The sequence below is a fragment of the Hypanus sabinus genome, chromosome 20 (assembly GCF_030144855.1).
Source record: "Hypanus sabinus isolate sHypSab1 chromosome 20, sHypSab1.hap1, whole genome shotgun sequence".
Lineage (NCBI taxonomy): Eukaryota > Metazoa > Chordata > Chondrichthyes > Myliobatiformes > Dasyatidae > Hypanus > Hypanus sabinus.
Window position 1 is genome coordinate 19,642,701 of NC_082725.1, and position 17,926 is coordinate 19,660,626.

Sequence of the window (17,926 nt, forward strand, 5' to 3'; positions counted from 1 at the left end):
TAAACTACCTTGGCTGGAGGATGAGATCCTCAATGGAGGGAAACAAAACAGGAAGTGGAAGGTGCAAAAGTTGTAAGTGAAATAATTAGCAGAAAAAATGTAAATAGTAAAAGGGAGATCAAAGTGTGGAAAATGGTTCAAATGGCAAAATTAATAAATGCTCTTAGGTTTTTTAACAAGGTAACAATTAATGACATGACTGGTAATATATTGCCATTGCAGAAATGTGACAGTGGAAAGTCAAAGAAAAGACTATTCAGGGATATTTAACTTCTAGGAAGGAAAAGCAACGGAAAATTAAATAGGGGTAGCATTGTCAATAAGAGATAAAACTAGCACAATAATGAGAAATGAACTGAGTCAGCAAAGCATGACTCAATTTAGAATCAATTCGAGCCATGCAAAAAAACAGGAAAGAGCAGGAAACACGTGGGGATGTACTGGACACTGAAAATCGGGCAGAAGTCAAGAAATTAGAACAATGTGTAATAATGGTAATGCAGTAGACTTTAATCTACATATACACTGTAGATGGGAGTGATAAAATGGAGGACAAACTTACTTATTTCTTTATTTAGAGAGAGAGCAGGGAGCAAGCCCTTTCGGCCCACCAAGCTGCACCACCCTGCAACCCACCCGTTTAATTCTAGCCGAAGCATAGGACAATTTACCACAACCAATTTAACTTATTACCTGGCACGTCTTTGGACTCTGGGAGGAAGTCGAGCACCCGGAGGAAGTCCGCATGCACGTGGGAAGAATGTACAAACTTCCTTACAGAGGAATAGTGTTGCACTAACTGTTCCACTACCATGGCTCATGGAAAGTACCTAAGTTTCCAGATTAATATATTGAAGAATACACCAGTGAGAAGGCTATTTAAGTCTGATTTGTGCAATAAGATTACATCATGGCATTATTGTAAAGGGTCCTTTAGTGAAGTGTACCCATAATACGATAGAAATTTACATCGCACTTGAGAGTGGTGGACTTCAGTCTGTAACTATGGTCTTAAATCTCAACTAAGAAAGCTACAACGATATGGGGAGAAAGTTATTATTTGTTGTTTGGAAAAATAGATTTAAAGTTATTTTGGTGGTCAGCCAATGGGTAATATTTAAATAAATAATGCAATAACTTGGAGGAAAAAACAATATTCTATTAAGAAAAACCTCTGTTATAAAAATTGAGCATGTGGAATGTTGCAGATCAGCCTTTGAATGCCACTGTCGCCTGACTGCTTAAAGAACAATATTTCTTGATGGTACACTTTCCTAGTATTTCGGGTTAGCTACAAACCTTCAAGGGTTTACCAACTCAATACATAACTTTTTCAGAAAACAGATAGATGTGTGTAGAGTTAGCGGCCAAGTAGGGAAGCATGGTGGAATTCTTCCTACCGTTTTCCTAATATAGGAGAGTTGTACTGAACTCCTACCTAACTCAACTGGTGCTACATTGAATGGTGTCAAGTGTGGCTGCTTGGATGCCTTAACTGCTGAAGGATACAAAAACTTCTAGCAGGATATGCATGAAATGAGGGAAAATGAGACAAGCTCAAGTAGACAACTTAGCTGGCATGGATGAGCGGGGTTGAGGGGTCTGTTCCAGTACTGTATAACTCTATGATTCAATGATTGAGTAACACTGAAGCGGTAAGCTGTCAAGAAATCCAACTGCCCTTGGCAGAGCAGCAATGAAGGATTTAGAGAAGATATTTGGGAACAAGCATCTATCTCTACAACTCGTAGACCTCACATAGAACAAACAAATAGCTCAAACCAAATTTCTCTCTGGAGGCTCAAATGACAAGACTCCACCTATCATACTTTGGGCATGATGCAAAGAAACAGCTCCCTAGAAAAGGATATAATGCTCAGCAAGGTGGAAGGAGAACGGAAGGAGGAAGGCCACCATGCAGAGTACAGACACAATAAGGACAGCAATGAACATAACGTTAGCTACAATGAGCCGCATTGTGTGAGGATCAAAACTCGTTTAGGGCAAACATTCATAGAGTCGGCATGAGTTGCCAAAATACAACTCGACGGCACTTCACAACAGCATGACTGTATATATGTAGCTTTCCAATAGTTGCATAAACTTGTCTTTCTGTTATTAAGCTTCCCTGTACCAACAGTCGAAGGTCTCCCTATACAGGTACATTTAAAATTGTGCAGTTTCATTTACTGTTACCTGATTCACATCTCAAACTACATGTCTACAGTAGCTACTTTCATGATGGATTCAAACGTGTACACATATCCCAGGAGAACAGTGGAATAGCAATGTAGTCTTACAGCTCCAGAAGCCTGGGTTTGACTCTGACCTTTTGTGTTTGTGTGGAGTTTGCACATTCTCTCTGTGACTTTGTGGGTATCCTCTAGTTGCTCCAGTTTCTTCCACAATGCAAAGATGTGTTGGTAGGGTAACTGGCTACTAAGAAATGTGATTTCACTAGCTTTAAAAAGTATACGGTTATAGCAACAGCATGGCACTGAGCAATTATCCCATGGTGGAGCAGGCTTAGAGGGATGAGTGGTCTAATCTGGCTCCTATTCTTTAATTCTTACCGTATCTAAATTAGATTGCAGATCACAGACTTCAATTTGTGAGGAAATGCTGGCAAATGTGTCCGGTGCTGTTGAATTCAGGTGTGTTATCCATTTGCTGAGTGTGTCTGGAGTTATTGCCGTCTCCTCCAGATCAAAAGTATTACTTAATAGAAGAATTGTCCTGCAATTAGAGCAACAATACTTAAGGTTCAAAAGTTGAGCATCCAAGTGATCGTTTCAAAATTACTGGAGTAGAACAATAACCAGCCACAATTACTCAACAGGAATGCAATGTCAAAGCCAAGGCAGAGCTAATGCCTTTTATGACTGTCCTTGAATAGATAAATCTCAAAGCGACCTCTTGATAACAAAGCTGTAACTGATTTTATCATGATTATGCACAACTGTACAACTGATCTTTTAGCCTCCTCCCTACACTCTTTGTAGACTGTCTGCAGCTCAGTGGCCAGTAGTCTTGCCTTTGGGTGAACTTGAGTTCCCCTCCAGGCTACATGGGTTGAGGACGTCCTACATTGCTGAAGATGCCAGCATGAGATGCTAAACAAATGGTTTGTCTACACTCTCAGGTGGATACAAGTTGGTCACATTATTCACAGAATGCAGCCATTGTCTGGCGCTCTGGAAAACACCTCTTTTCACAGTGATGCTGGTTTGCATTTTTGTTTTCCTAGGACCTTTCCACACCCCACCACCCCAAACTCCATTCTGATATGGCAACATCCATCTAACCGTGCCTTCAGACGAGTCTCAGCTCCAGACTCAAAGGAAACGGTAGATGCTGGAAATCTGGATCAACACACATAAAACACTGGAGGAACTCAGCAGGTCCGGCATCATCCATGGAAGAAAACTACCAGTCAACATTTCAGGCAGGACCCTTCATCAGGATTCTTCATTAGGAGCTGATGAAGTCCTGTTGAAGGGACATCGTCCTAAAGCGTCAATTGTTCATTTTCATCTATAGATGCTACCTGATCTGCTGAGACCCTCCAGCATTTTGTGTGTGGAGCTCCAGACTCCTAGTTCAACTCCAAATCGTGCACCACCCACCCGCTGATCTCCAAGAATCACCTTTACGTGTACTCTTCAAGGCTTTGATATCAACCCTGCTGCCTTCCATTAAAGACATGTGAATTTTATTTCTTCACGGGATACAGGCATCACTGAGCATCATGAAATGTATCTAAACTGAAGAGGAAATTAAAAGTCAAATTGGTGAGTTAATAGTCATATATGGGTTAGCTCAGATTGGAAATGCAGATTTGCTTTCCTGAGGTCCATAAAGTAACCCAACAGGATTTTTTCACCAATACACTCATTTCATGTTTACCATGACTACAACTAACTTCTTACTTAAAAAAAATCCATTTTTATTTAATTACTTGAATTTACATTCCCAGTTGCCACAGAGGTCTCTGGATCAACATCCAAAACTCCAGTTGCAGGTCCAGCATATTAACTACTACACTTTCAGGCCTTTATCTGATCAATATTACATGCTTCTGTGGGAAAACGTAAGAAATAGAAGCAGAAATAAGTCATTTGCCCAGTGAGCCTGTTTCAACATTCAATAAGATGAAGGCTAATCCAATACTTCAAATCCATTTTCTCACCCAATTATCATATTCCTTAATTCTCTTGGTGTCCAAAGAATCCTATGGATCTTAGCATTGAAAATACTCAGTTATAGACATTTATGGCTGGTAAGACAGTAGGCTCAAAATATTCACAATATAATAAAGAAATGTTGTCTTATCTTGGTCATAAACAGCTAAACTGTTATTTTGAGATTATACCACCCACTTTAGCCACAGGAAGCAACCTTTTATCATCCAACATTTCAGACCCTCCCAGAATCCTGTATGTTTCAAAATATTCATTGGAAATTTGAACCAGGTTTGCTCAATATCAGCTCAAAGGATAAACCTTTCAATGCTGAACTTAGTCCAGTGAATTTACCTTGTGGCGTGTGCATATTTACTATCATGTTTCCTATTGCTACAGTAACTCACTTCATAAGCATGCTGGAGTATCCATAAATTGAACTGAAAGGGGGTACATACAAGTCTTTAATTTTTTTTAACCTTTAAAAATATTGATGAATAAAGATGGGCCAATTACAGTGGTGTATACTGTACCCTGCAAAGTCGGACAAGCTGGTCTGTGTTAGTATTTATTTCTCTCAGACCTCCTTATTAAACATGAATAATATCATGTGTCCTTTTTCCCTCAGTATTCTGCAGTTTGGCACTAGGCCACATAACATTTGAACATAGGCATAAAATATCTGGAGAAGGGAACTAATTAGCCAATTCTGTTATGGGCTTCAATATTTCTGTTTTTATTTTCCCTTTAGATCTGCACAGCTTAAGGCAGAAAAAACAAGGCTAATTTGCCTTAGTTCATTTTCACTTTAATCACCAGGGCAGGTTGGAAAGCAAAATCTTTGACAGCCATTCACAACTAATTTTGTATGGGAACACCATGGTTCTCCTTCATCTGTAGAGTTGTAGAACACTATGCTCCGAAGCAGGCCCTTTGACCTATCTTGTCCATGCTGAACCATTAATCCGCTAGTCCCCGTGACCTGTACCTGAACCAGGCCCTCCAAACCCCTTTCATTCATGTACTGATCCAAATTTCTCTTAAGCGTTGAAATCAAATATGCATCTAGCACTTCCACTGGCAGCTCGTTCCACACTTAGAGTGAAGCTCCCCCTCATATTCCCTTTAAGCATTTCACCTTTAACCCATGACCCTGAGCAATTTTGGGAACCTTACCTAGGAAAGGATGTACTGACAACAGAGAGCTTACAGAGGACATTTGATCCTGGAGTGACAGGGTTAACATATGAGGAATTGTCAATGTCTCCGGACTGGAGATTAAAAAGAATGAGAGGGGGTAGTCTCATTGAAACCTATCAAATATTGAAAAGCCCAGAAAGAGTGGATGTGGAGGTAATGATTCTCATACTGCAGGAATATAGGACCAGAGTGCATAGCCTCACAATGGAAGGATGACCTTTTAGAACAGAGATGAGGAAGAACTTCTTTATCCAGTGGATGGCAGATCTGCGGAATTCATTGCCACACATGGTTGTGGAGGCTAAGTGATTGGTTATATTTAAAGTGGAACTTGATAGGTTCTTAATTAGCAAAGGCATCAAATGTTATGAGGAAAAGGCAGGCAATTATTGTTGAAAAGGATAAGTCAGCTTTGATGGAATGGCGGAGTATCTCGATGGGCTAAATGGCTCCTATGTTTTCTTATTTAAATTTACTCCATATAACTTTGGGACAGTACAAATCCAAGAAGGTGACATTGGCCCTTGAGTTTGTAGATACCCTCCACCTCTTCCGAGTCCTTGCCCTTCCAGCTCTTCACGTATTTATCCCCTTCCTTTTTTAAGGTTACGTTGAATCTGTTTTCAAGCAACTTCTAAAACCTAATAATTTAATATTTTTTTTTACCTATACTTGATTTCCACAGGTTAGGACCGTGTTCTTCTCCTGAGAAACGTTCATAACCGGAGCAGTTTTGTAAATAAGAAATTAATAAAAATGGTGTTTGGGAGAGGATCACGGAAACCACTGTGATGGAAGAATGCGCAGTTGTGGGAAGCCAACCTTGCAGGCTCATTGGAGGGGACAAGTCGAAACAGTGCTCTTGGCTCCACTCAGCACGGATGCTACAGATTGGGGTTGAGAGGGCTGGGGTGGGGGGGGGGGGTGTGGGAAGGGAAGGTACCTAGAAATGTCCCATTTTCCCACAGCAGAGATGTCTGTAATTCTGTAGCAGCTGGCACATCCGTCTTGATGGTCTCCCAAATGCTTTGTTCATACTCTCAGTGGCCACCTTATTAGGCATTCCTGACCCCGATAAATAGGGCTCTGAGTGTACGATCGTGATCTTCAGCTGCTGCAGCCCGTCCACTTCAAGGTTCAGTGTGGTATCACTTCAGAGTTGTTCTGCACACAACTGTTGTAACATGATTATTTGAGTTACTGTCACCTTCCTGTCAGTTTGAACCATTATAGCCTTTTCCTCTGGCCTTTCTTGTTAACAAGGCATTTTTGCCTTCAGAACTTTCACTAACTGGATGTTTTCTTTTTTATTTTGTTTGTTTCTGTGGTGTTCTCTGTAAATTCTAGAGACTGTTGTGTATGAAAATTCCAGGGGATCAGCAGTTTCTGAGAAACTCAAGCGACCCTGTCTGGTACCAACAATCACTCCACGGTCAAAGTCACTTTGATCGTATTTATTCCCCAGTCTTGTGTTTGGTCTGAATAACAATTGAGCTTTTGGCCATGTCTGCTTGCTTTTATTTAATGAGTTGCTGGCTATGTAATTTGCTGATTTGACAGTTGCATTAATGAGCTGGTGTACAGATGTACTCATAAAGTAAATATACCACTTGTCCATAAGTTGGGCAGTCGTGGCTAGGGGAAGATCAATCTGGAACTGCCTTTTTTTAGTCCAGATCTATCCCTCAGTCCTGCAAATCAAATGTGGAGTGTTATGCAGCAGTTTTTAAGTTCACAAAATGTACCAAGCCACTTCACTGGAGTGCTGTCAAACAAAAATAGACACTAGACCTTGTAAAGGAATATCAAGTTAGATAAGTAACATCTTGTTAAAGAACATCCTAAGGAAAGAAAGAAGGCAAAATGTTTTCAGTTACAACTAAGCTGGGGTGGTGTAAAATATTCGTAACTTAGACTTGGTCAAAGCCTTCATGATTTGGAATTTTTCCTCTTTTGTGTCACTTTACCCTTTATGTCAAATGCATCATGTATTTAAACAACACAGCACCGACAATGTTCAGAAGATAAGAAGACTGACATTGGCCAGACCGAAACTGATGGTGCCAACTCCCTCCCCTTTGGAGTGCTAACGAACCAATAGGGATCTTCTGCAGCAAATTCTGCTGAACAGAATCACAATAATGTAGCAGAGGATACTATTACGTGCAAGCGACTGTGCCAGCTCTTTCTAAATGCAATACAGTTAATCCCATCCCTTTATATTCTCCATTGCAATTTATGTTAGGCACTCTCAATGCAGTGAAAGTTAATCTTATGTCATTATAGAACCTCTAGTTTCTATTCAAGGTCACTTGGTTCCACAGAATTAAAATGACTGTATTCTAATCCATTGCAATTATTTTATAGTTTATCGAGCATAACTGTTAAAAACAATTGTTCTTAAGACAGTCAACTTGGTTACTGCTATTAAACAACAAAAATAATGTTTTTAAAATAAACAGGCTGAAAGTCTGTTCGTAATAGTGGCCTTTTTTATCTTTGGACTTTATACATGGTTCACATGGAGAAAATGCTATTTACTGGCCATCTATTGTTGCTCTGAGAAGGGTTTGGCAGGCTCTCTCCTGATACAATATTTGTGACCTACTAGTTATAAAAGAATTGAAGCGTGTGACTGAGTAATAAGTTCTGATGCTGTATGAATTGGATGAAACTGATAATCTTTTATAAATGTAAAAGGCCAGAACTCTGGATGGCTAATTGAGTAAGACATCCCCATTTCCACAGGTTTCGCAAGGAACAAAGAAATCTGCAATTTTATCATCCTGTCATTATAATTTTTGGTGGGAGAGTGGCTGTTTAAAAGTGGGACAGTCTCTCTAATGGAATAAAATCTCTGGTTATCTCTACTGATGTAAACTGCTGCATGCCTACAACTTGCCAAGATATCTTTAAATACTGACGCTCGATCATCTCTGAATTTAATTGCTCTAACATTGGCAGCCTTCAGCTGTCAAGGTTGAAGCGCAAGCATGTTGTCCTTAAATCTTTTCACCTTGCTTTACTCACTTTTAACTTTTAATGAACATTCTTGAGAAGTGCCTGAGGACATTTAATTAAGTTAGAGAATGTTATTATTAGCGGAGTGGAGTATCACACAGAAATTCTCCGCGAGGATTAAAACACTGGAAACACTCAGAACGTCAGGCAGTATCTGTGGAAAGAGCCACAAAGTTAACACTTCACGTCCAAGACCCTTCATCGGGTCTTTGAACTGAAACATGAACTCAGTCTGTCTTTCCACAGATGCAGCCTGACCTGTTGAGTAATTTTAGCACTTCAAACACAAGGAAGTCTACAGATGCTGAAAATCCAAAGCAACACACACAAAATAATGGAGGAACTCAGCAGGCCAGTCAGCATCTATGGAGAAGAATAAGAGTAAATTCATCCATCCTCACTGATCTCCCACCTGGTACTCAACTTTGCAAACGGAAAGTGCCAAATCTGCCCCTATACCTCAGCCCTCACTACCATTCAGGGCCCCAAACAGTCTTTAGGTGAGGTGACATCCCAATTGGAGTAATCTACTGTATTCGGTGCTCCTGGTGTGGCTTCCATTATATCATTGAGACCCGACATAGATTGGGAGACCGCTTCATCTAGCCATTTAAAATAAATAAATAAATAAATAAATAAATAAAATGAATCGGGATTTCCTGGTGGCTACCCTTTTCCATTCTACTTCCCATTCCCATCCTGACATGCCAGTCCATGGCCTCCTCTACTGCCGCGATGAGGCCACACTCCGGTTGGAGGAGCAACACTTTTTATTCTGTGTGGGTAGCCTCCAAATCAATGGCATGAACATCGATTTCTCTAGCTTCTGGTATCTGCCTCCTCCCCTTCGCCATTCCCCATTCCTGTTTCCCTCTCTCAGCTTATCTCTTTACTTGCCCATCACCTCCCTATGGAGCTCCTCCTCCTTCCCATTCTTCCATGGTCTTCTATCCCTTCCTATCAGATTCCCCCTTCTTCAGACCTTTATCTTTTTCACAAATCAAGTTCCCAGCTCTTCACTTCTCCCCTTCCCCAGTTTCACCCATCACCTTATATTTCTTCCTCCCCCCCCCCGTCTTAGTCTGACTCCTTCCCCATTTGTTTCTAATCCTGATGAAACATCTCGGCCTGAAACATTGATTGTTTGCTCTTTTCCACAGATGCTGCCAGGCCTGCTGAATTCCTCCAGCATTTTCTAAGTGTTACTTTTAGCATTTTCTGTTTTTATTCCAAACTTTCAGTATCTGCAGCTTTCTGTTTTGATTTTTCTTCCTACTTCAGGACTTCCTGCCTGCATTGCTCAGAGTCATCAGCCTAATACTGGAGTAGGGTATATCAAGTAACATGGGATGCACTGCTCTTCAAAAAGGTGAAGCAGGTTCTACTATTCAATCTATAGAGGAAAAAGAAATTTGAAAAAAAAGTGTTCTGAACCCAACACTGGACCTGTGTAGCCTCTTTCTCAACTGATAAGCAAGGATGGAAAGACGCACTGGCCTTATTAAATTAGCTTCACTGAGGCCTCATCACCATGGTTTTAGGCCCGAATTAGTTGGAAACAAAGGTGTGGAAATCATTGATGATGTAGCCTCAACTGCTGAGGTCATGTCACCATGATTTCAGGCCAGTGTTTCTCATTAATTTATGTATTCACAGACCAAAATTTCCTGGATTTTATAGATTGCAAGCTTCTGGAAGGCTGGGGAAGTCTTCCCTACTGTTCCTCAACCAACGCCATTAAAACAGATGACCTGGCTGTTGCTGGTTTGCTGTTTGTGAAAGCTTGCTGTGAAATATACTAAAAAAAAGACTGGTGCATTTTTCATATCAGAGCAGTGACAAAACTTCAATATGCATTTAATTAACTGTAAAACATTTTGGAGGTTTGAAAATTGCCAAATGAATAGACAAATCTTTCCCAATAAGGAAATTAAAAAGGGAAGGATGTTATGTGCCAGTGGTCCATCATTGCTCTCCATGACATTTCATAACAATGGAAAATGCTGCAATGCATTGTATCTTTGCAATTATGACTGCAAAGAGACAAAATGCAACATTAGAGTATGTGAGATGCGAGACAAGTCCTCTAATATATTTACATAACTTGCAGGCACTGAAATATTAATGGATATTGTTGATGATACTAAATACATTTTAGGCAAAAGTTTTATTGCTTTCACTTAAGTGAACTGGGCATTTAAAAAAAACTTTCCAAATTGACACCTAGATCTTTCTAGTGACTTTAACAAGGGGTTGGGTTGGGGGAATGAAAGGGCAAGTCAATTAGGCCTTACAGTTATCGCCCATTTAATCTAGGCTGGCGGAAACGTAGGTTAAGTAACGCAATTACTTACGGTGATACAAGTGTCTTTTGACCATCACTCCTGTTCAGCAAGTAAGCAGAGACAGTGAGAAAGTATGTAAGAAAAAAAATGTGTAAAATGTGCATAACATACTTCAGGGATGTACATAAATAAGAAAATGATAGATAAAAAAAAGAAATAACCTTCAAGAAAGGTTGGGAGAGAAAGAACTAGTGCAGGAATTCAGATTCTCCCTGTAAAACACTCTTACCTTTCAATACAGCTTTCATAATTATATGTAGCTTTGAAACCATATATGGCAAAAGTGACAACGCTGGCAAATATGGATGTCAGACTGTTAATTAAAGCAATGATTACTGCTTGTTTCTCACAGTTGTTGCTTTTCTCATTGAAACTGGCAAACGCAATCAGGCTCCCAAATCCCAGGCCGAGTGAGTAGAAGATCTGTGTGGCTGCATCTATCCATGACTTTGGGTCCATCAGCTGTTCAATCTGAGAATGAAGCACAGTCAGGTTCAGTGAGCGGAGCATATTATGATGATCAAAAACTAGGCTGAATCCCTAAGCCTGCTTTGAAAGCTAATAGTTCAAAGAAAAAAATGTAGACAGAATAAAATTAAAATTGATCTTAAGTAGATTTCTTTTTAATAAATATACCCAAAGTAAGGAAAACAGAAAATACTGGAAACACTCGGTAGCACCTGTGGAAAGGGAAATTAAAAAGTGTTAATGTTTCAGCTAGGGACCCTTTCACCTTTCTAAAATGTTGTAAAAGGGTCTTTGGATTGAAATGGTAACTCTTCTTTCCTTTCCACAGATGCTGCCTGAACTAATAGGTGTTTCCAGCATTTCCTGTTTTTATTTCAGATTTCTAGCATCTGCACTCCTCTCATATATATAAAAAGAATTACGAGGTAGTTAATAAATCTTTAATAGCAGAATAAATTAGTCCAGAATTTATTCCAATTTGATTTCTAGCATTGGCCGATAATATTAATCATTTGTTTAGTAAGGAATAAAATACCTGGATCAAGGTTGTTGACCTGATGCTTTGTACTTCTCTCTGATTATGACAAGATCAAATTCTAAATGTTTTATCAAAAGGGGGCCTCTTTGGAATTAACTTTCCGTAATAGTAGCAGTTATTATATGAATGAATTGAATGCATTAGGCAAGATCTCTAGATATTGGTCAGACAATAGACATTGACTGTTTAGTCTTTGTTGCCATTTTCTGTCTGCTAACTAATCTTCAGTCTGTGCCAGCATATTACCCCTAATTCTGGACAGCCAAAGTTCATAATCTCACACGTGGCATCTCACTGAAGTGGAAGTCCAGAAACATCATCAATTGACTTACTTTTATTATTCTGCTGTTTACATCAGAACTTTGAGCTTTACATCCTCAAAATTTCTAACAGATTTGTTGAATACTCTTTCCCTTCAAAGATGTATTTTTATTCTATCCAGTCCGAACTTCTTTTTCCATTGCCCCACTGTTAGCACTTTCTTAATAACTACTTCCCCATTTTGTTCTTTACTACTGCCAGGCCCACAGTTCCCCATTTTCTGTTGCTCTTTTCTCAAATAGCGGCATTACATTTGCTACCTTCTGATCTTTGGAGCAATTATAGTATCAATAAAATTTTGGAAAATGGCAACTCATGTATCCACCATCAAAATAGTCAGTTCCTTCACAATTATGTTGCCATGTTCTGGGAATTATTGCCTTTATGTCCACTAATATATCCAATTATAGCATTTTGCTACTAATTATTCTCAATTTGCAATCTAGTCCGGATCTGTCCTCCCAACTATATTCATAGGCTTTCTGTACCATGATGACAAGCATTTAAAAAAAAATCTCTACCAGCTCCGGATATCCAGATCATTTCTCCTACACCCTTTATACTTCCTGCTCACTTATGCTTTTAATTCCACGTCCCATTCCCAGTCTGATACGTCTATCCATGGCCTCCTCTACTGTCAAAATGAATCCAAACTCAGGTTGGAGGAACAACACCTTATATACCGGCTGGGTAGCCTCCAACCTGATGGCATGAACAGTGACTTCTCTAACTTCCGTTAATGCCCCTCCTCCCCTTCTTACCCCATCCCTGACATATTTAGTTGTTTGCCTGATCTCCATCTCCTTCTGGTGCGCCCCCGCCCCTTTCTTTCTCCTGAGGCCTCCCGTCCCATGATCCTTTCCCTTCTCCAGCTCTGTATCACTTCCGCCAATCACCTTTCCAGCTCTTAGCTTCATCCCACCCCCTCCGATCTTATCCTATCATTTCGCATTTCCCCCTCCCCCAACTACTTTCAAACCTCTTACTATCTTTCCTTGCGGTTAGTCCCGACGAAGGGTCTCGGCCCGAAACGTCGACAGCGCTTCTCCCTGTAGATGATGACTGACCTGCTGTGTTCTACCAGCATTTTGTGTGTGTTGTTTGAATTTCCAGCATCTGCAGATTTCCTCGTGTTTGCACTTATACTTTTATTTTACTTTTGCTTTCCTTATCAATGTCTCAGTTCTCATACAAATTACTGGTATGTTTTCGGTCCTCAAACTCGCTACATTTTTTGCAATGCCATCAGCTTTTTCCTTTGATCTTACACAATCTTTAGCTTCTCTAGTACAACAAGATAGTTTCTTAACCTCACAATTTAGCAGGGTGTGGGCTTGTATCTTATTGTTCACCAGATTTGCACTTTCCTTGTAGCTGTTGCACTTAATTACTGCTTAACCCTGAACTAGCTCAATGTATTTAATCTGATTAAGCTTTTCACTGTACCGCAGTATAAGTGACAATAATAAATATCTACCAATTGAAATTGTCTAAGGTTTTTGTATGCTAAAGGGGTACATGCTACTTGTAAATTACGCATTAAGTTAGCCACTGCTCACTTGCTCTGCCCTCAATCCATTTAATGTTTCCCTCATTTGCCACAGCCACTCATGCTTCATTCATTAGTATCTTGCTTAATACAGATTTAACTGTCTGCTTTCCAGTTTAAGTACAATCTTATTAGAAATTCTATCATATTATGTTCACTTCTCCCAGAAGGCTCATCAACTACTCTATCATTAATTCTTCTTCACTGCACAATGATAGATATAAAATCATTCATTTATTCATTGGTTCTTCAATGCTCTGATCTAGGAAATCAAATCCCATATACTCTATTATGTGTCAATCTCATTTGCTGAACAGTGAGCTACGTGCATTGCAGCCTAGTCTAGTGTAAAGTCATGGTTGAATGTCTAATTTGGCCCATTGCATAGGACAAAGGGATAAAGCCTCTGCTCTTCTTCCAGATGGTATGACGGAATTTTTGTTCACCTAGGAGTCTAAGAGTTAATAAGATTGTCATCTCCATATGCAACCTTATGTAAATTTATTTTCAACAATTCTGTAAGATTGTACCTTTGGAGTGAACATATATATAAGACCATTTGTTGCTCCATGTAGTGTCAATCCTCGTATTAGATATATAAGTAGCACTGCATACGGAAAGCAGGCCGTTACATAGACCACCTATGTCAAGGAAAAATATATTAGTACCAGTCTTTCACAATCACAGTTAGTGTTTTATTAACCTCTATTTAGCATAAAATGTTTCATCTTTCCAATGTTCCATTTTTCTTTGAAAGTTTACTTTGAAAGTTCTTGGATGAACAAAAATTCAGGATGATATTCAAATATTGCTTTAACCTTCATTCTGCTGCACAGTGTGGGTGCTGCTGTAGTATTACTGGTTCACCATGACAGACCCTCCTTCATGGGGCAGACACACTGGCAAATGTCTCTATATTAAAAGACAAGACCAAGTTTAGAGACTATGTGGCAATTAGAGTTAAGGTACTAGTGGTAACTTGCCAAAGTTGCCATGGAGACACCAGGAATGAATGCGAATCTCCCAGGGGTATGTAAAACAGTGTAATTGTTATTTTGCTTCAAAACTTTGGTTGATTGGTTATAAGGATATTGAAGATCGGGGAAAATATTTTTTAACAGACAGCCTAAGAATCATTCCACTGAATAACCCAAGTGGTTGTTCATTCAAAAAATCTGGAGAAGTGCCAGAAGAATGGGCTCTTATTATTAATTTCTGACATAGGTCTTGGTAGCAGCCATTTGCTACCTATCCTGAAGTGTCCATGAATAGTAGATATTGAACCCCTTTCTGAAACTATTGCACTTTGAATGGTAAAGTTACCCTTTAGCACACTGATTTTGACACAGTATCAGTGAAGAAATAGTGAACTTCATACAGGTCAGGATGGTGTGTTAGTTGGTTGGGAACTTGAACGTGATTATATTCCAATGCCTGGTCCTTTCTAGTGGTAGAGATCGTAGGTCTGGGAGATGTTGCTGAGTTAGTCAAAGTGAGAAATTGTAACAATTTATGGATTGTCATTACACTATGCCATTGGTGGAAGCAAAAAATAATTATAATTGAAAATGGAAGCCAGTCAAGTAGACTGTGTTGTCCTGGATGATGACAAGTCTCTTGAACATTTTAAGAGTTGAACTCATGCAAGTAAGATGTGGTACCCTTTACTCTCTGGACTTGTGACTTATGACTTGCAACTTGAGAACCAGGAACTTCATCACTTCACTCATGACAGGATAAATGGCTAGTTCAGTTACGTTTCCAGTCAATAGCGATTTTCATTGGGGAATTTGAGCATCAATAATAGAAAGAGAGAAACAAAATGTTTGGAAGGGAGTGATATTGGTTGAAGAATGTGCTTGAAGATTAAAAACTACAAGAATTTTGGCAACAGGAAAAACAGAACATTTCTAGAATTAAAAGAAATATTTTAAATATTCTAGATTATTTATTGATTAGAGTAAAAATATTCAGCAATAATTACCTTGCCAGTAGATTCGGTGCCTCGAATTATGCAGACATAGACTATAAGCCATGATAGTATAAGACACAGAAGCATTCCCCAGTGGATAATTCCAGTATCATCGATTGTTGGAGAGATATTTAATGTCTTTCTGTACCAGAAGTATTCAGTGGCAGAACTTTTTGCACATTCCTCAATAAATCCAGTCTTGTTTCTGTTTAGTGGGCAGCTAGACCAAGGTAAGGGATTCTGCAAATGGATGAATTAAAACAAATCCTAATTCTTAACACGTGAATAACTCTAACAAAGCTTCTGCAGATGTACTGCTGTAACTATCCTGGGGTGGTTGGGCCATAGTCTGGGATGCAATTCAAATGTACAAGAATGTAAGAGGTTGCAGAGAGTTGCCCAATGCATCACAAGGATGTCCTCTCCCACTTTGGGTAGTATCTACAGGAGGCACCGTCAAGAAGGCAACATCCATCATCAAAAATCCCACCATCTTCTCAAAGCTACCACTGGGCAGGTGGCACCAACAGATTCAAGAATAGTCATTTCATTTTAACTACATGGTTCTTGAACCAACCAGTACGACCTCATTCACTATAGCTTAGTAACACTGTGGCCACTCAGATTAAAGTGTGTTCTTGTAAAAAAAATAATTTCCCTGTTTATGTTTTCTTGTGAATGTTGTTTGCAGGATACTACGTACCTGTGATGCTGCTGCTAGTGAGATTCTCATTGGACTGACCGATTCAAGTACTTGCACATATAACAATAAACTCAACTTTGACTTTAAATAACGAAAGCAAAGTGAATTCTCCTGGACTTTCATTCTTTTAATTCATAGCAGTGCTTTTTAGGCAGATCATAAATTCATCATTATTGATTGGACAATAGAGCCAGGACCTGATTCATTGTAAACGTTCATGCAAACAGTCCGAGACAGCCTCAGGGAGAGATGAGAGGGAATTCCCCTCGTGAAGTGTAGTGGAAGCTGGAACATCAAAGACAGTGAGAGCAGCTGTTGGAGGGCTCTACGCTTGGTAATCAATTTGTCAATTCTTGAGTTGGAGAACTTGAAATTAAAAGCAATGCTTCATATTGACTGTAACATTGAAATAGTGACTGTTGTCTCCCGTCGTTATGGAAGGAGCACTATTTGTCTCTCCCTTGTTAGTGAGAGAGAGAGAGCCTGTGGGATGTTGGAAGGGTTGAAGTGAACAGTCAGTGTTTGATGTACTATACACCATGGTCTCTCTTTGGGGGCTTGGTGAGCGGTGGAAATGCTGATGCTTTATGTTAGAATAAGTGAAGGGAGAGGATTGATGCTGCTTGCGTGTGGGAGGGGAACAGGGTGCTTTTATGTCTTTTTTCTGTCATTCATTCTTTGAAAGTTTTCTTCTGTGTTGAGGATGTCTGCGGACAGTAAGAATTTCAGGTTGTATATCCTATACATTCTCTGATATTAAATGCAACTACCGAAATTGCGAAGTGTTATGGCAATTACAAAGGCACTTCAACCTGGATTCGCAGCTGCTTACAGTTATTTTGGTGGCTATTAGGAATGGAACTTTGCTTAAGTTTTGGCTTCAAGTTCAGATTCTATGGTTAATATGAAGTCAAGCCTGTTGCCCATTATTATCAGTAAACAGACAGAAGGTATTAGTAATACTATCTTTAGATTTGGTAATAACAGAATAATTTTTTGTGAAATGTAGCACTTTGGATAAAAAAAAGATGAGGGCATTTTTTTTAAAGAAGTATTTCAGAAGTCCTGTTAAATGCAGCAGAACATGTTAAGGTTAAGGAAATTACACTTTTTTTAAACTGAACAATTTATGTATCCAGGTACCTTGGAAGGAGACTTCCAGGTGTTTTCAGATACCTTATTGTCCTCGTACAGTGTACTTGAGGGTGTGAGAGTTACTTCTGAGTCAGCTTTGGCAAGTAAGTAACTGCAACTATGATGCTAAAGAAATGAATTATTAGGGTGGAAAACATAATGAAATCAAGTGAGTTACTTAAATCTGGATGACGATAAGCTTCTTGGGTGTTGCAAAATTGCATTTATCTATTCAAGTGGAATGCAGTCCTTTGTGTTCCCAACTTACTGTACAAGTGGCAGAAAGGATGCCAGGAAATACCTAACTTCTGATGTGCTCTTGTAATCACAGTATTCATGCAGGTGATTCAGTTAAGGGTATGATTAGATTTCAACACGATTTCAACTCTTCTCACCTCAAATGAATGAAATAGATACCAAAGGCTCCAGGAATTGATGGCATTGTAATACACAGAGACAAGGAATGATATAATAAGACTTCCTGCACCTGTTGA

At 39.4% G+C, this 17,926-nt stretch overlaps 1 protein-coding gene across 2 annotated transcripts in view; it reads right to left on the reverse strand.

The window, feature by feature from the left end:
- The window catches only part of LOC132378351 (sodium- and chloride-dependent transporter XTRP3-like), a 51,389-nt gene that overhangs the window by 21,210 nt on the left and 12,253 nt on the right, over positions 1–17,926 (reverse strand). For both annotated transcript variants that reach the window (XM_059945190.1, XM_059945191.1), the window contains 5 exons: positions 17,828–17,919; positions 15,608–15,835; positions 14,154–14,264; positions 10,977–11,218; positions 2,574–2,736 (listed from right to left, as the gene is read on the reverse strand). In XM_059945190.1, coding sequence (XP_059801173.1) covers positions 2,574–2,736; positions 10,977–11,218; positions 14,154–14,264; positions 15,608–15,835; positions 17,828–17,919 — 836 coding nt within the window. The remainder of the gene's footprint in view (positions 1–2,573; positions 2,737–10,976; positions 11,219–14,153; positions 14,265–15,607; positions 15,836–17,827; positions 17,920–17,926) is intronic.